This window comes from Somniosus microcephalus, chromosome 10, assembly GCF_052327205.1.
Source record: "Somniosus microcephalus isolate GS21.2 chromosome 10, FLI_Smic_1.0, whole genome shotgun sequence".
Classification (NCBI taxonomy): Eukaryota; Metazoa; Chordata; class Chondrichthyes; order Squaliformes; family Somniosidae; genus Somniosus; species Somniosus microcephalus.
This window is the reverse complement of record NC_140996.1, coordinates 178,100,330-178,124,818: the sequence shown is the minus strand read 5'-3', so window position 1 is coordinate 178,124,818 and position 24,489 is coordinate 178,100,330. Positions and strand designations below refer to the sequence as shown.

Genomic DNA, 24,489 nt, shown 5'->3' with positions numbered 1-24,489 from the left:
CACTAGAGAGGGTGCAGAGGCGATTTACAAGGATGTTGCAAAGACTGGAGAATTTTAACTGAGGAAAGATTGGATAGTCTGACACAGGGTCACAGACCTGAAATGTTAACTCTGTTTCTCTCTCCACAGATGCTGCCTGGCCTGCTGAGTGTTTCCAACATTTTCTGTTGTTGTTTTGGATAGTCTGGGGTTGTTTTCTTCAGAGCAGAGGTCAATAACCAGGGGGCATAGATTTAAAGTAATTAGTAAAAAGATTAGCGGGGAGTTGAGAAATGTTTTCACCCAGAGGGCAGTGGGGGTCTGGAATGCACTGCCTGAATGGGTGGTTGAGGCAGAAACCTCATCACATTTAAAAAGTACTTGGATATGCCCTTGAAGTGTCGTAACCGGCAAGGCTACGGACCAAGAGCTGGAAAGTGGGATTAGGCTGGATAGCTCTTTTTCAACTGGCACAGACACAATGGGCCGAATGGCTGCCTCCCGTGCCATAAATTTCTATGATTCTATGACCGTCCTTGGGACTCACCTGGAGTTTTTGCCTTTTATCTCTAACCATTTTAATTTGGGGTAAGAACTGACCTGTAGTTTCATCTGCAATATAAAAGTCAGAACTTAGAACTATGTTATAGCTTTGCACACAGCAAAAGAGAAAGCTGCAAATGCTGGGGATTTGAAATAAAAATAGAAAATGTTGGAAATGAATGCAAAGCATAACATACCTTCTCTTTCCATATGCTGACAGGCCTGCTGTGTATGTATTTATGTTAAGTGGCTGGTTAGTTCCAGTTTAGTTTCAGGTCAAAATGAACTGGTGCTGTGGCACAGGTTCTGAAGCTTTGCACTATGAAGCCGTAAAGTATCTCGCGTGTCACCACCTATCTGCAATATCCTAGGTTATGAAATCATATGCTATCAAGCTAGGCTATACTCGTGATGTGTGAAGCATGTATATCATTTGAAAGATGGAGACCCTATGTGGTAGGTAATCTAATTTATTAGTAACTCATCATAATCTTGCCAGAAGGATTAGTAAATCTTTGTCTCAATTTAACATGTGATGCATTTTGTTTCCCTGTGTAGGCTCTGACATTCCGGGGGAAAGTTCTAATAGTGATTCCCTTCTCGAGTGGCTTAACACATTTAGACGTACAGGAAATGCCACCCGCAGTGGACAGAGTGGGAACCAGACATGGAGAGCTGTTAGTCGGACAAACCCCAACAGTGGCGAGTTCCGCTTCAGCCTAGAGATCAACATTAATCATGAGCATGAAGCTGCTAATGGTCAGTCTGTGGACACATCTACGCTAGAAAGTGACAGGAACATAGAAAATGCTCAGCCACAAAGTTTGTTGACTCCTGTTGCTAGTCGTACCAGAAGTCGAACTCAAGCCCACGACCAACCGGCTGGTGAGCGGGCAAACTCTGAAAGTAACTTAGGAGGCGCAGTGAGGGTTGAGGAAGTAGAAACCATGGACGTTTCTTCACCTTTAGCCCAAAGGAGTATCAGAAGTGGAACTATTGAAAGAGCCACTGGTCGGCAGAGGCCTAGAAGGCAAAGTACTAATCGTCAAGCGGCGTTAAGTGTAGGTGATGAACGACGCATTGGTAGACGACGAGCAGAACGGCATAGTGTTAGAACAATACATGAAGAGGAGCAGCAAGATCGAAGTGAATCTGCAGAGTTACAAAGGGAGGTTCAAACCACTGTGAGAGAGAGTGATGTGCACGGGCAAATGCGACTACGCAGATCTTCCAGGAATTTACAAAACCGACGAAGTCGATCACCCTTGCGTAGAGAAAGTATCACTGTAAATTCTTCGGACCGGCCTCTATCCCAGCAGGAGAATTATTTAGAGCAGAGACCGAGCACCAGAAGACAACGGACAGTGGACCAGTCCACCATGACTACTGAGGAAATGCAGGCTGTCAGTAACAGTCTTTCTGTCCAGTCATCAGCTGGTGGAGTGTTTAGACATGAAGCGATGGATGAAGGAGATGTAAACCATTCCAGTGGATCCTCTGCAGCTGTTCGAAGGCACCCAACTATTATGTTGGATCTGCAGGTTAGAAGGATACGTCCTGGAGAAAACAGAGATCGTGACAGTATTGCTAACAGGACGCGATCCCGTGTCCGAATGGCAGAAAATACAGTGACATTTGAAAGTGACAGCGGTGGTTTCCGCCGTACCATCTCACGATCTGAACTTGCAGGTATTAGGACTTACGTTAGCACTATCCGTATACCTCTGCGTAGGATATCTGAGACTGGGCTTGGTGAACCATCATCCATTGCCTTGAGGTCAATACTTCGACAGATTATGACAGGATTTGGTGAGCTGAGCTCTCTAATGGAGAATGATTCTGATTCTGAACTTAACCAGAGAGTTCAGCAGAACCCATCTGATAGCTTCGATTCAATTAGCTCGCAGACCAGTCCAAACAGCAATCTCTCTAATATAAATAATGAAGCAACTGACACATTAACAGGAGACCGATCAGCAAGGGAGCAAGCGAATGAACGCGTGCAGAATGAAATCCTCGACCGTGCTGCTGAAAGCAGAGAGACCAGACAAAGTCGAGACACAAATAGTTTAGTAGAAAATGGTACTCTGCCAATATTACGGCTTGCTCACTTCTTTTTGTTGAATGATGATGATGAGGAGGAGCGCCAGAGGGGTCTGACCAAAGAACAGATTGACAATCTTTTGACCCGGAATTATGGAAACGTTAGTGTGGAGAATGAACTCAGTAAAACCTGCAGTGTATGTATTAACGAATATGCAGTTGGGAACAAGCTTAGAAGACTACCTTGTGCACATGAATTTCATATTCATTGTATTGACCGATGGCTTTCTGAAAACTCCACCTGTCCTATTTGTCGACAGCCTATCCTGGGGTCCGGTAATTGATTGGGGAAGGGGTTTGTACACAAGCTTCTTGTCCATTTTGGAAACTGCAAAGCTCTAAAAACCTGAGTTATAGGAATTTGTAAAATAAATGCTATAGATTCTATTATAGAACCATGAAATACATTCTTACTGCTTCTTGCTGAAGCTTTATTTTTTTAGACATTTTCCGTTGAGCTGAGCACTTTGTCATTGGAATGATTGGAACTGAAGAAAGTGAGCCAAGCTGAAGTATATTATTGTACATGATTAATCCCATCTTATACATTTGTTTTGTAGATGCAATTATGGTTTATGGTGTGCTTTTTTTTGTTACAGGATAACCGTGCAGATTAACATAAGGCAATTGTCATTCAGTCTGACTAATAGTACAAATCATCTGGTGAGCAGAAGTAAATTGCCCGTAATCTTTGTTTATGATATATATATAAAATAAAACTTTACACACTGATAAAATGAGCTTGGTTTTCTGCAATTAAAAAAACCACGCAAACATTTGCAAAGGAATGAACTGATTTTTCTGCCAAATTACAATGAAACTTGCTAATATTTGCCATAAACTTTATTGTAAATTTGGAAGCAATAATCCTAATAACGAATCATTTGATGTACTTTTGGATAGTATGTGTGCCTATGAACGCAGTGAGATTTTGTTCCCACTCTCTTGTCTTTTCCCACCACCCACCCTCAGAAGTTTTCACTTTTTGCAGTATTGACATAAGTTATGCAAACATAGTAACTCAGAAACTGGTTTATCTGAAAATATGAGTTTCTTCGTCATGTTATGTCAGATTTTCTGATGTTTCTAGCATTCAGTGGTCACAGCATAATGTTGTTTTCCAAACTTATCTGGAAAATTTACCATTTATAGCACCTCAGAAATGGAAGGGGCTGTTCTCATCTTGTGGATTTGGTGGGGAAGTGTGTGTTTAAAAAGTTCTCTTCACAGCTTCAAAAGCACCTGGAAAGAAAAGCTCTCCTTGATGGTGGATGTTTATTTTTGAAGTGAAAAGAATACCCTAATTATTTAGTAGCTTGGAAAACTACACCTGATATAAAGTAAAACAATTAGAGAACCGGAGATGTGTTTTCCAGGACTATGTGATAGTTAGCCTTCTAGAGAGTTATTTGTCCAATGACTTCTGAAGGCAGAGATTGTTGTCATTTGTATAAATGTTGTGGTACATTGTGCAACAGCAACTTATTAATAATGCTTCCTATTTGTCCCTCAGCCAGATTGGCCACCTCTATCGGTGGAGTGGAACAGTCCAGGGACATTTTCACAGACTCCTTCAGTACTGCTTCTTGGTTTAGTCACTAAGGGGTGCACTAAATTACTGGGGTCAATTTTGATAAAATCAGCGTTAATGGAACAGTAACGGTCTCAAAATGGAGTCGCGAGACATGCCCCTTAAATGCTAACTATCTGCCGCTGCCACTTTCACGGGGCTACTGCTGGGTGGCTGAAACGCCTGCTTGCTTCAGGTGGTAGGCCCCTTTAGTATACAAATCGGGGTCCTATAAGATACATAGGACACCCCCCCACCATGCCATTTTAAGGTAGAACTGTTTGGACCATGCACGCCAACCAGTTTCATTAGCAATAGAGACGAAGAGGCCTTGAAAAGGTAAGTTTTTAAATTACTTTTTGGGGGCCAAGACGAGCAGGAGTTCCCAGGCCTCAAAATGGCTCCAGTCTCTTCGTCCCCAGAAGGGGCAGACTTCCGGTGTGCTCTGCCGATTGGCTGCTCAAAAGTTAAAAGCAGCCCCACTGTCTGATGGTGACACCAGTTTTCCCTCCCAACAACTAATCCAAGATCAGATGAGGCTCCAGTTTAATGGCTGTGGAGATAGTCAAATCCTAGTTTCCGAATGGGGAATCTAAAACTTTAACATTTAAGAACTGGGCCATTCTGAAGGGTCCGTGAGATATTTGCTCTGGTCAATGAGCATTTGTTCCTACCTCTGTTGATCCACGAGTGTTGCTGCAGGTTAAACTTTTGATTTGAATAATATTGAATTTTGCCGCCTTCATATCAGCAGTATGTTTTATGTAAACGTGAATAAAGCAATACACATTTTTTGAGTAGTGTTGGACATTAAAAATTATTAGTACAATTATATATATATATATATCTCTCCAGGATAAGATTCACATAGCTAAAACAGATGTAGTCTCTGAACCTGGAGAGCTCATTTTTATTACTTCACCCATGTGTATGAATTTTGGATAACACTTGCCATTTATGATGGCATAGTAGTGTGTAGTTTGACAGCAATTGCCTTATGAAGTAAATTTAACTGTTTCAAAATATGTTTCTACATAATTAAAAGTAACTCTAATATACTGACTATTGTCTTAATTTCCTTTTAGTGTAAACCCACAATACAGAATATGATCAAATGCAGAAAATATCTCCTTTTAGAGGAGAGACCTTCAAACCCAATTAATAATTCAAAGTGCAGAGAGGTGAAAAAACAGACAAAAGTACGTAAAAGAGCAAATTTAATGAAAAACTTCCTCGTTAACCAACTACTGTTTCATAGGGTGACACAGTAGAAGCTATGTTTGTGTCTGCAAGCACTGATTTGCTATCTTAATGCTTCTTTGTTAGCTGTTAAACTTAGTAACTTTATACTGTAATTCTTCAATCTGCTCAGTTATTTAAAAACTGGTTACATATTCAGCTTAAAAGAACATGAGTAAGAAATTGTCCTATTGCAGAAACGACTCTGCTTATATTGTGGTCAATTTCTACAACTATAATGGCTTTTACAACAATCATACACGTATGTGATTTAAAGACTCTTCCCAACTGTTTTGCCTGTGCCAGTAGCTGAGGCAAGTATTGGCAGCCATTGCAAACAAAACTAGTCTGTGCAGTGGGAGGAATTCAGCTGCTCAGTCACCTGGTTGCATGATGCTGCTTGGCATTTACATTTGAAGGCTTCGAGCGTTGCTCTCTAAGTGGAGCTTATAACCACCTCCTTTGGTGGTGTATGCCACCTCCAGTAACTACAATTTATCTTGGGAGTTTGACATTGATTGGAACTCGAGCTGATTTTGTTTCCCTTCCCAGCCCATAAACACTGAGAGCAATTGTGCCCCAGTGGCTCTCTAGGTGAGATCAGCTAACTCACCACAGACCAGAGGTCAAACTGGGGACCTTCCAGATCTCTCTCGTTCAGTACCAAACTACTTTAGTGCATTTGCCCACATGAGGAAAGCTATTTTTACATTCATGGTTTCTTTTTCCTAATTGTCAGCCATTTATGTATATGTGCGTGTGGAAATGTAGAATTATCAGTATGGCAGTTCATATACACTTTTACATATAAGCATTGCAAATTATATTAAAAATATGATCCATGTATACATAATGTTCTATCTAAATGGGAATCTGATTCATGAAATTGTAAGTATGTTTACTATTGATAATGAAGCATATTTTCCATTGTTACCCTCAAGTTTGAATTTGCATCATAAGATTTAATTAAATAATTTGTACAGGAAACTTTGTGATATCCGGCACCGACGGGACCAAGCTGTTGCTGTCCCATCAAAACTGCCGGACAAACCAGCGCTAATGTTAAAACATACGGAAGCTTTTGAGCTCCGTATCTAGCAACAAACCCTAACAGCTTCTAAACAGTCGGCCGTAGCTTGCAAGCGTCTCTGTAGCTAAGCAACAGCTTTAGCTAGACCTTGCAGAGCCTGACTGGTTGGGGAAAAAAAAGCAACGAAAAAAAAAAAACTTACTGAACCGACTCCTGAATTTTGCCGGTGGCTCGAGCATTCCGGACAGTTAACCTCCGGATAAACCGAAGTTTCCTGTATTGTATGTCCATAGCTCACCAGACATTTTACTAATCAAAGCACTGCTCTATACTTCTTGTTCCTATGAGTTAAGTATATTTTATTACAGATTGCATTCACATTGTACAGCGGAAATATAGGCTGGTACTTTCAACGATAACAGGGCATAAAACAAGTGGTCTCAGATCAGTCGCCTGAAAGGACAACAGGGTGGCGTGTATAACGGGCGGCCGATCAGATAGTGCCATTGAAAGTTCCAGGGATAGTTCCTTCCCTTTCATGTTCATTTCATGTGTTCAGCAATAGGTGGCACCAACTCACTTCTTGCATAAAGTGAAGATTGTAATTTGAAAAGTATCATTGATACTGGTTTAATGTTATTGTAACTACAGCAGGTATATTGAATTAAATATTTATAACCCTTGTTTACAGTATATTTAATTTTCAGTAAGCTACTGATATCAGAAGCAACACTCATTATGCATGCTTTCAAAACAGGAGTGCAAGGAAGTGCTGGTGTGAAGAAATTATTGATTTTTTTTAAAGCATTAAAATGTAGAAGTCTGCAATGGAAACAATTGTCAATTGGCTTTAGCGAAGTTTGGTAATATGTGAAAGCCCATAAAGTATTTGTCTCGGATTAGAACTAATTAGGAATCTTTTTAAAATGTAAAACTCTAGCAGACAAAAGAACTTGTGCCTATTATACAAAAGCAAAATACTGTGGATGCTGGAAATCTGAAATAAAAAAGAAGGAAATGCTGGAAATACTCACCAGGTCAGGCAGCATCTGTGGAGAGAAAAATAGAGTTAATGTTTCAGGTCGATGACCCTTTGTCAGAACTGGGAAAAGCTGGAGATTGAACAGGTTTTTAAGCAAGTGCAGGGAAAGGGGGGAGGGGAGGAAAGAAGAAAAGGGAAGGTCTGTGGTAGGATGGAAGGCAGGAGAGGTTAAGAGACAAAAGGGATGATGGTGCAAGGCATCATTTTGTTTCTTAACTTGTCCCATTACCATCTCCTTTTGCCTTGCACCATCTCTTTTGTTCTTTCTTCCCCTCCCCCCTTTCCCTGCCCCTGCACTTGCTTAAAATCTGTTCCATCTCCAGCTTTTTCCAGTTCTGACGAAGGGTCATCGACCTGAAACGTTAACTCTGTTTCTCTCTCCACAGATGCTGCCTGGCCTGCTGAGTATTTCCGGCATTTTCTTTTTTTATTTGTGCCTATTATATCCTTTTAGTGACAACATGTGTTTCTTCTGTGCTCCACACTTAACAGCTGTACCTGAAGAAATGTGTTCACATGGGAAACTGACAAAGGAACTGTGTGCTACAATAGTCCTTTACTTGGTTTCCTACGTTAATGACCCAGATATTCTGATCCCTACGGGTGGGTACGTGCTGTGTACCCACCCGTAGGGACATCGGAAATGCCGGCTTCAGGCATGCACAGATCCTCCGCCTGCCCTGGAGAAGGGCCTCTGCGGGCAGAGAGTTCCGCTTTTTGGAGACCCTCCGCCCGCAGAAAACCCTTACAATTCTTACACTGGTAAAAGCAGGCGTAAGGCCTGCTTTTACCAGGATAAGAGTTGAAATAAAGTTTTTTTTTTTTAAATAAATTTTTTTCACTGGTTTATCATTGAAAAATACTTTTAAAATAAGCTTATTTTTAGCCCTGTTTAAAAAAAACTTTATTTTTTGAAATAATGACATTTTTGTTTAAAATACTTAATTTATTATAATTTCAAGTCATTGTAAAAGTGATTTTTTTTCATTTATTTAAAGTTTTACTATTTTTTTCATTGACCTCCATTCATATATTTGACAGGTCTTTCTGTCAAATGTATGATGGGAGATTCCCTTCTGTGATTGGCTCCCCATGGCCCACGTGATCCCAGGGACACTGCGAACTACATGTGCCCCTGGGATACGTGGGCCCTGCGCACTTCAAGTTTGGTGAGGCCCAGGAGCGGAGGTGTGTGCGTCCCGGGAGCCCTCCGGTAAGGGCGCAGATTTTTCCAGATCCGCGGGAGGCCTGCGATTGGAAAATACGGGCCAGTAGTTTTTCTCGGGTAAAGAAAGTTCCCATTCTCCTGCTTCAACACTTGGTGATTATTTCCCCCCCACCCCCCCCTTTCAGTACAATTTCAGAAGTTTTCACTTCCTTTGAAAGAGTATTTGTTTAAGTGTCACTTTTTTATGGTTAGGTGCTGATTGAATAGAGTTGAGTAACTTCAAGTGTGGACAGATATGTTTTTGTTACAGAATTGTGAAGTGAAGGCAAATTGACTGAAGGTTCTGATGAATTTGGTAAAACAACTTTGAAAGGTAGCAAAAAGAATGAGTATAGCTCAAATTTGGCTAGTGTCAAGCTTTTACAAGGTAGTCAGAACATGTTGCCAGGTTCTTCAGTTCAAATAAAAGTGGTCTCCAGGAAAGCCTTTTGATGGCCTAGACAGAATTTTCCTTTTCAATCTCCCATCTGCTTCCTGTCAAGCCACATAAAACACAATTCCTGGGCACAAAGCTGTCTGGGAGATTGGAGAGCGTTATCAAGGCTGAGATTTGGCGAAATATTAGCTTCATGAGAGCCTTGAAACAAAGCAACTGGCTGTTCCTCCAATAGAATTACATATTACAGCACACAAACAGGCCATTCATCCCAACTGGTCCTTGCTGGTGCTTATGCTCCGCACGAGCCTCCCACCCTCTTCATCAAACCCTAACCTATTCCTTTCTCCCTTGTGTTTATCTAGCTTCCCCTTAAATGCATGAAGTAGGCAGGTCAGTTTCTCTGAAACAGAATAACTGGTTGTCCTTCTCTGACTCGTTCTTCTGCTGGTTTCTTTCATATAAGAAACTAACTAGCAAGCTATATTTCATTTAAGAAACTAACTAGCCTGCAACTGAGTAAAATAGACGATCTTAAACTGAGTGATAGAGGGCTTTTAACTAAGTGAAAAACGTAATTTATCTGAAACTGCAAGTTAGTTCAACTGGAAACCAGCACTATATGACGGATCATTCCAGAATATTGAGATAGTTGATAATGGCACGTTTATATTAAAAAAAAAAAAAAAAAAAAAAAATTTTTAAATAAATAAAAAATAAATTAAGAACTAAAGCCAAATTTGAAATTATTCAGGGAAGAAACATGGTGCAACTCAACATAGTGAGTTGTAGATTGTGTTCAGCAGAAGGACACAGAACAGAGGTTAAATGCACTGCTGTTTTAGTGTAGAGGTAGACTGGTTATTTAATACTAAAAAAAGTTAACCATGTTATCTGAACTATGTTAATAAAAGGAGATGTTAGACAAAATTATAAACTAGCGTCTGTGACCATTTGACAAACAAGAGGTAACTTGTTCACTGAGGTATATGATGGGCCATAATTTGTTGTAGCAGGGCAACGAACAGCACCTTGCCCTTTTAATCGCCATGATATTTTGTGTCACAAGTTGATATCGTCGCATTGAGGGAAACAGGGCATCTGGCACACAGGTGAACAAGGCAAGCAACTGTATCTCCTTAACCTCCTGATTGAAGGATTGTGAAATTAACAGCGCTAGGACTAAGAAGGAAGTGTAAATTACAGTGGGTGAATTCAACGCCAAATCAGGTACAGAAAGTGAAATAAAGAGGGAAAGAAAGATTGAATTGAGAGGGAAAATATTTTTTTTAATTCTTAAATTTTACATTTTTAAAATCTTCAATCCAAACCTGAAGGAATGAGACTCCACAGTTGTAATAGTTCATTTTCAGTGCCAGAGGTGTTGACTGGCAGTAATTAACACTCATCATGTCATTAAAAGGGTACTTAGACTGAAATGGCCAAAACTTGACTTTTTGTGGCGAATTTAGTTCGTATCTACCACACAAGTACGGCAACTTCACTCTGTTCAATGGCGAAGCAGACAGAGATGGCGTTTTCGCAAAGTTAACGGTGGTGTGGCAAATCTTCGACAGCAAGTTTTGAATTTCCGCGTTTAACCACGCATCTGCCTTCGCCTAAAGTTACTGTTGCATTTGCGCATAAATAACAAGCGCCATTAGCCTCACCATTATTTTGACAGCTAATAATGGCCCTATGTGTTCAAAGGAGATGGGTTTGGTTCATGTAAATTGTTGGTCTAAATTGAACTCGTTAATATAGAATAGTTCAAGCCAGACAACATTTTGGACATCCAAAATTTCCTAGACATGGATGGTTGCCCTCTAAATAGTTCTTTAACAAGAGAGTTGTTTAATGCCTTTCAGTTACTGGTCTTTTGAGAAGTTTACAGGTTTAGCTATCCACAGCTTTGTAATATATTTTATTGGAAGCTCACTCTCCAGGATTGTGACAAGAACTTTGCCTACATATTTTATTTTGGGTTTACTTATCTGGAATGGTGAAAGGAACCATCCATTATAAACTTTTTCCTATAGATGGACTTTAATGGAGAAAGACAGCATTGTGATGAACAATGTAGCATGAATTTTTGGACAAATACTCTGGTGCATGATAAATCGATTTGTATTTGGTATGTGGAAGGAATAGGCTTGATAGATTGAGCAGTCTTCTCATTCCATGGATACCTTGTGTACCACAATATATATTTTCTACCCCACCCAAAACCATGTGATCTCGTGGGAGAGGCAAAAAAAACCAGATTAAAAAACTCGGGCCAATTTTGGGGGGGGGGGGGGGGAATCTGGGAAATTTCTTTCCAACCCATTAAGGTGATCAAAACTAGTCCAAGGTTATCCTGCCCCTGAATTCCCTGCAGTAACTACCTTCTGCAAGAAGTAATCGCTGCCCCAGCCAGAAACCGGTTCGGCTCTCGCTTGAACGAATTCAGTGAATCAGCATCCACTGCACGAGATGGCAGCCTGTTCCAGAGGTCCACTATTCTCTGGGAAAAGAACCACTTCCTGACATCTAACCTCGATCTGGCCTTATACAACCTAATTTGGCACCCTTGGTTCTCCCTAACCTATTTATTTGGAACAAACTGTCAACTGGAACATAATCTATTCCCTTCGTTATGTTATAAACCTCAATTAGATCAACTCTAAGTCTATACTTCTCAAGTGTAGCGTTCCAACTCTTTCTTAGCCTATCTTGATAACTAAGATGGCAATTAGTCTACTGGCCCTCCTCTTCACCCATTCGAAAGCCTCGATCACCCACCATGTGAGGAGACCGAAACTGTATTTCAAGTGAGGCCTGACCAAGGTCTTGTACAAGGACAAAATAGTATGCCTCATCTGTGGTTTCACAGCCGCATCATTTTCCTCAGCAACTGTCTCCGGTTCCGACTTATTCCACGTGGATTCCAACTGAACTTCCACCCTTCGTGTTTCGGATCCACCCAGCATTACAAATATCTCCAAGATATTCATCGTTCCTCGAACTACTGCGCTTGCCGCATCCTGAGAGCCACGCTCAACGCCATGCGGCGCCACATGAACACTCTCGACCTCTCTTCAGCAGCACCGGCGCACTCTCTCTCAAAGCTGTCCGGGTCCACAGTTCCATTTCATCCTTCGACTCATGCGACGCTTCAACAAAAAACGTTTTTTCTTCCTTTCCGATGTCAAGGATCGCAAGCTTCATCAACTCTTGGACACCAACGCCCCTCCGGAACCACCTTCCCCTTCACTTTCCTCTGACCCCCCTTCTCCCAATCTCACCCCCTGCCGCGTTTTCACTATCCCCTCTGACCTTCCACTCTCTGACCCCGAACAATCAGTCCTCAGCAAAGGCCTGAGCTTCATCCCCTTACGTCCCCACCTCAATGAATTTCGAGCTCAGCACGAAGTTGAGCTCTTTTTCCGCCGCCTTTGTCTCCGTGCCCACTTCTCTGGCCAGGAGTCTTCCCCCCCGCCCCCAACACTACTGACCCTTTCTCCCGCTTGCAGAATTCCTGTTCTACCTGGACCCCTCCCCCTGGCCTCTTACCCTCTCTAGATCTTTTCATCGTTAACTGCTGCCGTGACATCGGCCGTCTCCATTTCTCTGCTCCCCACACTCACTCCAACCTACCTCCCTCTGAACTTACAGCACTCCATTCTCTTAGATCCAACCCTGACATTGTCATTAAACCTGCTGACAAGGGTGGTGCTGTTGTTGTTTGGCGAACTGACCTCTACCTAGCAGAAGCTGAACGCCAACTCTCCAACACCTCCTCCACCTGGACCCTGACCCCATTACCGAACATCAAACCACCGTTTCCAAGACTGTCACTGACCTCATCTCCTCTGGAGATCTTCCGCCCGCGGCCACCAACCTCATAGCTCCCCAACCCCGCACAGCCCACTTCTACCTCCTTCCCAAGATCCACAAACAGGACTGCCCTGGTAGACCCATCGTTTCAGCCTGTTCTTGCCCCACGGAACTTATCTCTTCCTATCTCGACTCTCTTCTCCCCTTGTCCAGTCTCTTCCCACCTACATCCGCGACTCTTCGGATGCCCTCCGCCACTTGAACAGTTTCCTGGCCCCAACCACTTCCTTTTCACCATGGATGTACAATCCCTCTGCACCGCCATCCCCCACCAGGATGGCCTGAGGGCGCTCCGCTTCTTCCTTGAACAGAGGCCCGGCCAGTCCCCATCCACCACCACCCTCCTCCGCCTGGCTGAACTTGTTCTCACATTGAACAACTTCTCCTTTAACTCCACTCATTTCCTCCAAATCAAAGGTGTTGCTATAGGTACCCGCATGGGTCCTAGCTATGCCTGCCTTTTCGTGGGATACGTGGAACACTTTGTTCCAGTCCTACTCCGCTCCCCTCCCTCACCTCTTTTTCCGATACATTGATGACTGTATCAGTGCTGTTTCCTGCTCTTGCCCCGAACTAGACAATTTCATTCACTTTGCCTCCAATTTCCACCCTTCCCTCACCTTCACATGGTCCATCTCTGACTCTTCCCTTCCCTTCCTCCACTTCTCCGTCTCTATCTCTGGGGATAGGTTATCGACCAATATTCATTACAAGCCCACTGACTCCCACAGCTACCTGGACTACACTTCCACCCCGCCTCCTGTAAGGACTCTATTCCATTCTTCCAGTTTCTCCATCTCCGCCATATCTGCTCCGACGATGCCACCTTCCACACCAGTGCTTCCGACATGTCTTCCTTTTTCCTCAACCGAGGATTCCCCTCTACCATGGTTGACACAGCCCTCGACCGTGTCTGTTCTATCTCCCGCACTTCTGCCCTCACCCCTGCCCCTCCCTCCCGGAACCACGATAGCATTCCCCTTGTCCTCACCTTTCACCCCACCAGCTTCCACATTCAACGGATCATCCTCCGCCATTTCCGATACCTCCAAAGTGATCCCACCACCAAACGCATCTTCCCCTCCCCACCCCTTTCAGCATTACGTAGGGACCGCTCCCTCTGAGACACCCTAGTCCACTCCTCTATCGCCCCCAACAGCCCTTCTCCTTTGCCTGGCACCTTCCCGTGCAAGCGCAGGAGATGTAACACCTGCCCCTGTACCTCTTTCCCCCCACCCCACCCTCCCACTGTTCAGGGCCCCAAACACCCCTTCCAGCTAAAACAGCGATTTACTTTTACTTCTTGCAATCTAGTGTACTGTATTCGCTGCTCACGATGCAGTCTCCTCTACACTGGGGAGACCAAACGCAGATTGGGTGACCGCTTTGCGGAACACCTCCGTTCACTCCGTAAGGGTGACCCCGAGCTTCCGGTTGCCTGTCATTTTAATTCACCGCTCCATTTCCACTCGGACCTCACTGTCCTTGGCCTCTTGCATTGTTCCACGAAAGCTCAATGTAAACTCGAGGAACAGCACCTCATCTTCCGATTAGGCACTTTGCAGCCTTCCGGACTCGATATCGAGTTCAACAATTTCAGATCATAACCTCGGCCCCTATTACATTTTTAGTTATTTTTTTTCCACCCCTTTGTTTTGGGTTTTACCTTTTTGCGCCCCCCCCCGCCACTTTTTTTCTCTCCCACATGGCAGCTGTCTCATCCTGCCAGTACACTTCACACCTAATCTGAGACGTCTTTTATCTCCACTGTCCTATTACCATCTCGTCTGGTTTTGAATACCTCTAAATGTCTCTCTACTTCTTTTGTTCTATCGCAGCCCTGCCTTTGATCTATTTCATTTCCTTTCCAGTTTTAAAAAAGGTTCACCTGAAACGTCGACCATAATTTCTCTCCACGGATGTTGCCTGGCCTGCTGAGTTTTTCCAGCATTTTCTGTTGTTATGCCTCATCTTCTACTCCGTTGTCCTATGAATACATCCCAATCCCCAGAACCTTATTTGCTCTAGCTATCGCTTCACAGCATTGCTTATGTACTTTTAGTGATGTACGTACTAGAATGTCCAAATCTCTTTCTATCTCCACCTTTAATGCTTTTCCCTGAAATGTGTGAATGTTGAGCATTTGCCTTACCCACATGCATAACACTGCATTTAATCCAAGTTATCCATCATTTGGGAGTCATGAGCCCAATCTCCCAACACATTAAAATGCACATGAACCAGACGAGCATCGTCTACAGTCTCAACACTCGCACAGATCTTAGTATCATCTGCAAATTTGCAGATCATGCCCCAAACACATCCAGATCATTAATAAAAAATAATGAGCAACGATCCCAACACTGATCCTTGCAGGACACCAGTGGTGACCGGTTTCCAAACCGATTCAAATTCATGTATATCTACTTTTTGACTACGTCCTGCCAGCCAGCTCAATATCTTGCCAGTAATACCAAAGGCTTCGATCTTGTAGAGAAGCCTCTTGTGCGGTACCTTATCAAAAGATTTTTTGGAAGTCTAAGTAGATAATGTCTACAGGGTTTCTCTCATCCACCAACTTCTTCAAAAAGTACAATTAGATTTGTAAGACATGATTGTTTTATGAAGCCATTTTGGTTAACCCTAATTTTTTTTCTATCCAAGCATTCATATATTGCATCCCTAATGATTCCCTCAAGCACCTTACCCATTACTGATGTCAAACTAATCGGCTTATAGTATTGTCACCTTTTTTAAAGATGGGGCTACATTAACCCCCTTCCAGTCTATAGGAACCACTCCAGAGTGCAGTGAGCTATTAAAAATACAGGCTAGCGGCTTGCACAGCACATGCCCCACTTCCCTGAGGACTCTCGAGTGGAGATCATCTGGCCAGGCTGCTATTTCAAGTTCTTAATTCTTTCTAAAACAATATGTTCATCTATGTTAATATTACTAGTTTTGTTCGTAACATTATTAAATTCTAATAGTCAAGCATCATATTCAAGAGTGAAGACCGATGCAAAGTACTCATTTATACTTTCTGCAATACCTAGTGAGTCCTTTGTAACCTGTCCTTGAACATCCTTCAATGGCCCGATCGTCTTTGACAGTTCTCTGACTCTTCACAAAACTGAAAAAACTTTTCCCATTACTTCCACCCAGTCATCTTTACCATTAGCCTTTTACCTGATCTAATAGCAGCCTTTGTTTTCTTTAGTTGTTCCTTGCACTCAACTCTGTTTAGCTGAGTACTAAATGCCTTAAATTTATAGAAACATTTCTGTTTATATCGTATTTGTAACTAACCAGTCAGCCATCTTGGGTTTTTTTCTTACCACAAATGATAACATTCCATGTTTATTTTGCTTGCACATTCATCAACGGAGACCAACATGTATACATTACATAAATTTATTTTCCTTTGTGTCTCCATTTTTGTTTGCCATATATAAATGTGAGTTTTTTTCCCCTTTTTTTGTCTCCTTTTAGTTCTGTATTGCTCAGTCTTAGCAATCAGTTGAGATGGTTTTTGGGGCTCTTCAAACTTTTTCAGCTTTTATCCCTGCGTTGACACTGCCCTTTTAATTATACCCAATCTTTTAAATTTCACTTGCAAGCAATTTTCTGCCCCAACTACTAACGTGCTTCCAAGTTATGCTCATGAGATGAACACAGAAAAGCCAATAGCAATTCTAGCACAAACCATCCATAATGGTAAACACTTGGTTTAAGTGTATTTTGCAGTGCTATTAAAGGCAAAATGTATGATTAAAAATAGGTGGGTGTCTTGCACTATGCATCCTTTTGTACAATGTAAAAATCATCTTAAATAAGCAAAGTGACAGCCAAACATCCTCTCTACAGCCATCAAGCAAAGAACAGGCATACTTCAGGACACTGGATTTGTATCACAAAGAGCCAGTGGTGGCAATGGGGTTTGGCTGTGTTGTGATTGTGAGCCTCTTGCGACCAATGTGGCCCTCCTTTCAGAGCTTCTGCGTCCAAGGGACGCTAGTTAGCAGGAAGCATTGCCGCTGCAAATGTGTGGGCAGCCTAGTCCTCTATCCTGACACCCACCTGAGTAGGCATCTGAGGGCACTAGCAAGAAAGGGCACAAGCTGTATCACCAGCTGAGAGGAGGCCATTATCAAGTGGATCCTAGACTGGATCTGAGTGACCCTGGTTAGCTGGAACCTATGGACCTCGCTATCCTGTCACTTGTAGATATGCACCACTTTGGGAGTGGGCACATCTTCTGGCTGGCGGACAATTCTACCAAAATTCAGTGTGTATTTTGGAATGGGTGTAACTCTGGCACATGTGACTTACCCCAAATTCTGGTCTGCTATGCCAGAATTGCACCACTTGTGTACCAAAAATATCTGAATTTCAAGTCCTTAATTATTAGAAGTCACTCCCCGGTCAGGGGAACAAGATGAAAGTCAGCTTTCCCTGTATTTTCTTATCTTGGTTGGAACCGACATCTAACAATCTCAAAGCTCTGCTATTTTTTCCTTGTATATTAGTTGGCGATAGGGCACAGCCAGAGCTAATCAAAAACAGATGGCTTAAGCATTTATCTTTGGTTGCGAGGAGTGCAGGAAGACTTGAAGATTTTAGTGTAGGGTAGCAGTTTATACTATTTAACTGATATACTGTTTTCTTTAGTGTGGGTACCAGTTTCGTCAGCTTAGACTTTAACCTTTTTACACTAGAAACACAAAAGGATGCTTCAAAAGTATCACTAAGTGAAAAACTAATAAGTAGCTTTTTTTTTTAATCTGAAATTTGCATCTTTAACAAGGCAAAAATTAGCTTTCTGGTTCCTTTCCATGCTTTACTAAAGCTACATCACATTACACATCTGGCATTGTTGCTGCTGAAATTAATTGTAAACTTTTAAAGGTGAAGGAATGTGCAGTGGGGAATACTTTTTGTTTATATACTTGGACTTTTTATACAAGAAAATTATAGATATTTTTCGTTTTTTTTAATCAAAATTGAATTATGAGCAGCGACCTCCTGACTCCCACAGCATGTTTGTTGTGTAGGGGAGGAAGCTTGACTTCAAACCAGCAAGAGGCTGCTTTGGCTCCCCCAACTCTAGGAAACCATGCACAGACTGGGAAATTTGCATTTCTAGACTGCTGGAAGAATCTTGGCGAATGAGCCCTGTTATAAAGGTGGCCAATTGGCAACAGTTATGACCGGCTAATCCCTCAAACCCAAGCTCCTGTTAAATGCCGCAACTGCGAACCACTCCTGCAGTGGGCACTCGAGTTGCCCCATACTGCGTGCAGGCACCAGACCGAGATATTTAAAATAAATGGCACTGCTTTGAGTCTGGATGTTCCGGCGGGAACGGGAGCAGAAGTTACTGCCGGAGCAGGATTCTATTTCAATTGGACTTATAGTAGCGGAGAAGGTTCAAGGATTTTTGGCCCTAGCATCTTGCTTAGTCAGCGGACAGAAATAAACCGCTTGTAGAGGCTCTAAAGCAAATTCTAGACAGAGGGAAAGGAAAAGGAGCACCAACGTGCATTTACAGAAGAAACGCGATCGATAGTAAGTGAGGGTACAGTTGATATAGCCCATTACTCTGTACAGAATACTTTTAATTAAATTAATCTAATACCATATTTTTAAAAAGGAGGTAACATTGATTCATGTTGCGGCGTTCAAATATTTAGCAAATCACCATAAGTGGAACAAAGAACTCGGACATAAGGAAAACACAGCAGGGCCACAGACGGCTGTTGGAAGAGAGCTCTCGAGTGGACTTTCAGTAATAATGTTAATATTATAGCTATGCAACATTTGTAATAACCAGGATGCTGCACATAATTTAAATGTACAACTGTTCAAAACCCTTCATTCATCATGAAAAAGCAAAAGCCCCCTGAGGGTTCCAAGTCCACAAACCTCTTTTTTCAGATCCAGTGCAATACTTCAGATTACAAAAATCATCTAAGGTTTCTGCAACTTTAGAACTGAGAAATCAATTCGACTCACCCAGTGTGCATCTTCTTGTGACCTTTTTGATCTTTCCTCGGACCTATTTCAAGACCTCTTCTAAGTGGCACCCGAGGACCTGGGCTCTGCGATGTGGACAGCTGCTTTACATGACTATGATTCTCTTGGGACAGTGGTGGTCCTCCTTTAGTGGCTGCTGAGACCTGGGGTGGACCAGCGACCGACCTCTTCTCTGGGCTTGGAGTCTCCACAACCGTGGCTTGTTGACTTTCTTCCACGTATAAAGGCACCTGCGGATCCATCTCCTGCTCTTTCACTTGGCATGGAATCAGAGTATTGGTTGCCACTGATCTGTGGGAAAAGCATCTTATGGAATTACTAATGTCCCTTAATCCCTGGGAGACAAATTATACTGAACATCTTACAAACCCTCTGAATTGGTGCCTGGAGATGTCGCCATCTCGTAGATATTGCTATCTTCATTCTCCCTTTTCCGTCACCCAAGATCTGAATGCCAGCAACGAGCCTAGAAATTGGATTCCGCCTGAAAACGGGCGCGCAGGGGGCGGGGTGGGTGCTGCACATGCCTGTTCGTGTCATAACAGGGACCATGTGAAATTGGTGCTGCCAGATCGTTACCATGACTCAGGCGTGCAGCCTGATTTTAAGTTGTGCTGATATTCCTTCTCCTTGAGCTGTTTTTCTTCCTCTTCACCATGTTTCTTTGCAGCTTCCAACTTCTGTACTTCTAACTGGCACCCACTCCTTGGCCTGAATTTTAAGATAAGACTGCCTCGATTTGTCAGCACAGAATGATCCTAGAATTTGGAGATTCATTGCAGCAGATGAGGAATGGAGAGTCGAATGTTTGCATTCAATTTGTGTAGTCAATTTACCCTGACGTTGCATCCTCCATTCCAGTACCAAGTAGTGAAACCCTTCCGATGAGCTTAGAAAAGGGCGCTAACAAAAGCAACTCCAAATCGGACATCATCAACCCTCCCCCGCCCCACAGTAGTACATTAAACCTTGCCCCCTCAGAGGGCAAAGTAAACAAGTGTTAGCAATCTCCCAACCCACAATGGGCAACAAAATTGTTCCTGCCTACCCTCCGCCCCTCACACAGTGAGCATTCTAATCAGGCCCATCCCACGCCTATTGCAAAGACCTTTGTAAAAACATCCCTCGCAACCCCTCACTGAATAATGAAGTTCCCCCAACATCAAGCGGCGAAATTGGTGCTGGGCCTTTCCCTCTGCGCAGCAATGACATAAGCCATACAACCCCACCCTCCGCCACTTAACATGATCTGTTGCATTGCATATGTAATAATTCATGGTGTTAATAGTTGGATCACTAGCTAAATTACAAAACTGTCCAAGGCACACTCATAATTTTATAGAATTATACAGCACAGAAGGAGGCTGTTCACCCATTGTGCTTTGAAAGAGCTATCAAGCTAGTCCCACTCCCCTGCTCTTTCTCCATAGCCCTGCAAATTATTCCTTTTCAAGTATATTTCCAATTCCTTTTTGAAAGTTACTATTGAATCTGCTCCCACCACCCTTTCAGGCAGTTCATTCCATTAAGAATATGACTTTAAATAAAGATAATAGCAGTACTTTGTACTGAGAATATTATCCTGTACATTTTATAGGGCAGTATCAGCAGATGCCTGGCAGCAGGAGCGTGCAGCCACACTTTCAGCTGAAGAACCGGTGTTGCACACAGACTCCATCTACTGGTGGTGCTCAGAGTGGATTTACTTTTTTGTACTTTAAATTGACATTGTAGAGGCCATAAAAACATTCAGTTTAAAAATATGCCTCTGATGTATGTGACATTTATACCACACATGCTGGCTTTACAGATGTGGTTTATTCCTGAAACAATTTTACAACGCCACTGTCTGTCATGATTTCCTTCTCTTTCTCTGCGGATCAACAGTTACTCTCTTCTGTCCCAGTTTACTCTTTCTCCTTTCCCCACCTTGTTTTTCGCTTTGTCCTTTGCTTAGCTTGTTTTTCTCCTGTATGCATCTGTCTGTCTTCAGGTTTGTCCTGCTCTCATCTTCTTCCCTCTCTCCCAGTATTCCTTTCTTCTTCCTCCCTATTTTTCATTGTGGTTCAATTTGGTGCAACATCTAAGTGCAAACAACAACAGAAAATGCTGGAAATACTCAGCAGGCCTTCATCAGAACTCCAGGGTCCCAGACCTGAAACATTAACTCTGTTTCTCTCTCCACGGATGCTGCCTGGCCTGCTGAGTATTTCCAGCATTTTCTGTTATTTCAGATTTCCAGCATCCGCAGTATTTTGCTATTATATCTAAGTGCAAACAGTGGGTCTCGTAATCATGAGCTCTCGGTAGCACTGACTTGTGACAGATAGCAGACCAATGGAATCAATTCACTAGCTATCCAACTTCCTGGAATATAATCTCAAACAAGAGAACAAAAAGCACCAAAGCATTTTTATATATTTATAAATGGCACCAGAATGAGTGATATAAACAGAATACATGTCATAGTAGTGATAGCTTAAGAAAAATAAACTCGTCACAAAAAGGCTGGTCAAATCCACTTGTCTTTGTCCAACTCTTGACTTAGGTCACCTGCATCATTTGGCGGTCTATTTTCTGTACATCACCATTATCCAACATGTAACATCTAGATAACGAGTAAAAAACTGCAAATGGTGGAAATCTGAAACAAAAACAGAGAATACTGGAAACACTCAGCAGACCAGTCAGCATTGGTGGACAACTTAATGTTTCATAGAAACATAGAAGATAGGAGCAGGAGAAGGCCATTCGGTCCCTCAAGCCTGCTCCATCATTCAATGCGATCATGGCTGATCATCCAAATTCAGTACGCTGTCCCTGCTTTCTCCCCATATCCCTTGATCCCTTTAGCCTTAAGAAATATATCTAACTCCTTGAATATATTTAATAAGTTGGCCTCAACTACCTTCTGTAGTAGAGAATTCCACAGGTTCACCACTTTCTGGCTGAAGAAATTCCTCCTCATCTCAGTCCTAAATGGCTTATCCCTTATCCTTAGACTGTGACCCCTGGTTCTGGACTCCCCTGCCATCGGGAACATCCTTCCTGCATCTAGTCTGTCTAGTCCTGTTAGAATTTTATAAGTTTCAATGAGATCCCCTCTCATTCTTCTAAACTCTAGCGAATATAAACCTAATCGACCCAATCTCTCTTCGTACGTCATTCCTGCCATCCCAGGTATCAGTCTGGTGAATCTTCGCTGCACACCCTCCATGGCAAGAACATCCTTCCTCAGATAAGGTGACCAAAACTGCACACAATACTCAAGGTGTGGTCTCACCAAGGCCCTGTACAACTGCAGCAAGACATCCTTGCTCCTGTACTCGAATCCTCTCGCTATGAAGGCCAACATACCATTTGCCTTCTTAACCACCTGCTGCACCTGCATGTTTATCTTCAGCGACTGGTGCACAAGGACACCCAGGTCTCATTGCACTTCCACTTTTCCCAGTCTATTGCCGTTCAGATAATAATCTGTCTTCCTGTTTTTGCCACCGAAGTGGATAACCTCGCATTTATCCACATTATACTGCATCTGCCAAATCACCCAACCTGTCCAAATCATACTGGAGTTTCTCTGCATCCTCCTCACCGCACACACGCCCACCCAGCTTTGTGTTGTCTGCAAACTTGGAGATATTACATCTAGTTCCCTCATCTGGATCGTTAATATATATTGTGAATAGCTGGGGTCCTAGCACCGATCCCTGTGGTACCCCACTAGTCACTGCCTGCCACTCGGAAAAAGACCCGTTTATTCCAACTCTTTGCTTCCTGTCTGCCAACCAGTTCTCTATCCAAGTCAGTACTTTACCCCCAATCCCATGTGCTTTAACTTTGCACACCAATCTCTTATGCGGGACCTTCTGAAAGTCCAAATACACCACATCCACTGGTTCTCCCTTATCTATTCTACCAGTTACATCCTCAAAAAATTCCAGTAGATTAGCCAAGCATGATTTATCTTTTGTAAATCCATGTTGACTTTGTCCGATCCTGTCACTGTTTTCCAAGTGCTCTGCTATTACATCTTTTATAATGGACTCTAGCATTTTCCCCACTACCGATGTCAGGCTTACCGGTCTATAATTCCCCGTTTTCTCTCTACCACCTTTTTTAAATAGTGGGGTTACATCAGCTACCCTCCAATCCATGGGAACGATTCCAGAGTCTATAGAATTTTGGAAGATGACCAGCAATGCATCTACTATTTCTAGGGCCACTTCCTTAAGTACCCTAGGATGTAGATTATCAGGCCCTGGCGATTAATCGGCCTTCAATGCCGTCAATTTTCCTAACACCATTTCCCTACAAATACTGATTTAATTCAATTCCTCCCTCTCATTAGACTCTATGTTCCCCGACATCTCTGGAAGGTTATTTGTGTCCTCCTTTGTGAAGACAGAACCAAAGTATGTATTTATCGTTTCAGCCTGTTCTTGCCCCACGGAACTTTTCTTTTCCTATCTCGACTCTATCTTTTCTCCCCTTGTCCAGTCTCTTCTCACCTACATCCGCGACTCTTCTGACGGCCTCCGCCACTTTAACAGTTTCCAGTTTCCTGGCCCCAACCGCCTCCTTTTCACCATGGACGTACAATCCCTCTACACCTCCATCCCCCACCAGGATGGCCTGAGGGCGCTCCGCTTCTTCCTTGAACAGAGGCCCAACCAGTCCCCATCCACCACCAACCTCCTCCGCCTGACTGAACTTGTTCTCACATTGAACAACTTCTCCTTTAACTCCACTCATTTCCTCCAAATCAAAGGTGTTGCTATGGGTACCCGCATGGGTCCTAGCTATGCCTGCCTTTTCGTGGGATATGTGAAACACTCTTTGTTCCAGTCCTACTCGGGTCCCCTCCCTCACCTCTTTTTCCGATACATTGATGACTGTATCGGTGACGTTTCCTGCTCTCGCCCCGAACTAGACAATTTAATTCACTTTGCCTTCAATTTCCACCCTTCCCTCACCTTCACATGGTCCATCTCTGACTCTTCCCTTCCCTTCCTCGACTTCTCCGTCTCCATCTCTGGGGATAGGTTATTGACCAACATTCACTACAAGCCCACTGACTCCCAAAGCTACCTGGACTACACTTCCTCCCACCTCGCCTCCTGTAAGAACTCTATTCCATTCTCTCAGTTTCTCCATCTCCGCCGCATCTGCTCCAACGATGCCACCTTCCACACCAGTGCTTCCGACATGTCTTCCTTTTTCCTCAGCCGAGGAGTCCCCTCTACCGTGGTTGACACGGCCCTCGACCGTGTCCGTTCTATCTCCCGCACTTCTGCCCTCACCCCTGCCCCTCCCTCCCGGAACCACGATAGCATTCCCCTTGTCCTCACCTTTCACCCCACCAGCCTCCACATTCAACGGATCATCATCCACCATTTCTGCCACCTCCAACGTGATCCCACCACCAAATGCATCTTCCCCTCCCCTTTAAGCATTCCGTAGG

The 24,489-nt window shown here is 43.1% G+C and overlaps 1 protein-coding gene across 4 annotated transcripts in view; it reads left to right on the top strand.

Annotated features, from left to right (window-relative positions):
• rnf6 (ring finger protein (C3H2C3 type) 6) overlaps positions 1–7,147 on the top strand; it is a 63,382-nt gene extending 56,235 nt beyond the window's left edge. For all 4 annotated transcript variants that reach the window (XM_085999241.1, XM_085999240.1, XM_085999239.1 and 1 more), the window contains exon 5: positions 1,081–7,147. In XM_085999241.1, the coding sequence (XP_085855367.1) occupies positions 1,081–2,909 (1,829 nt within the window). In that variant the 3' untranslated portion in view covers positions 2,910–7,147. The remainder of the gene's footprint in view (positions 1–1,080) is intronic.
• Positions 7,148–24,489: the final 17,342 nt, after the last annotated feature.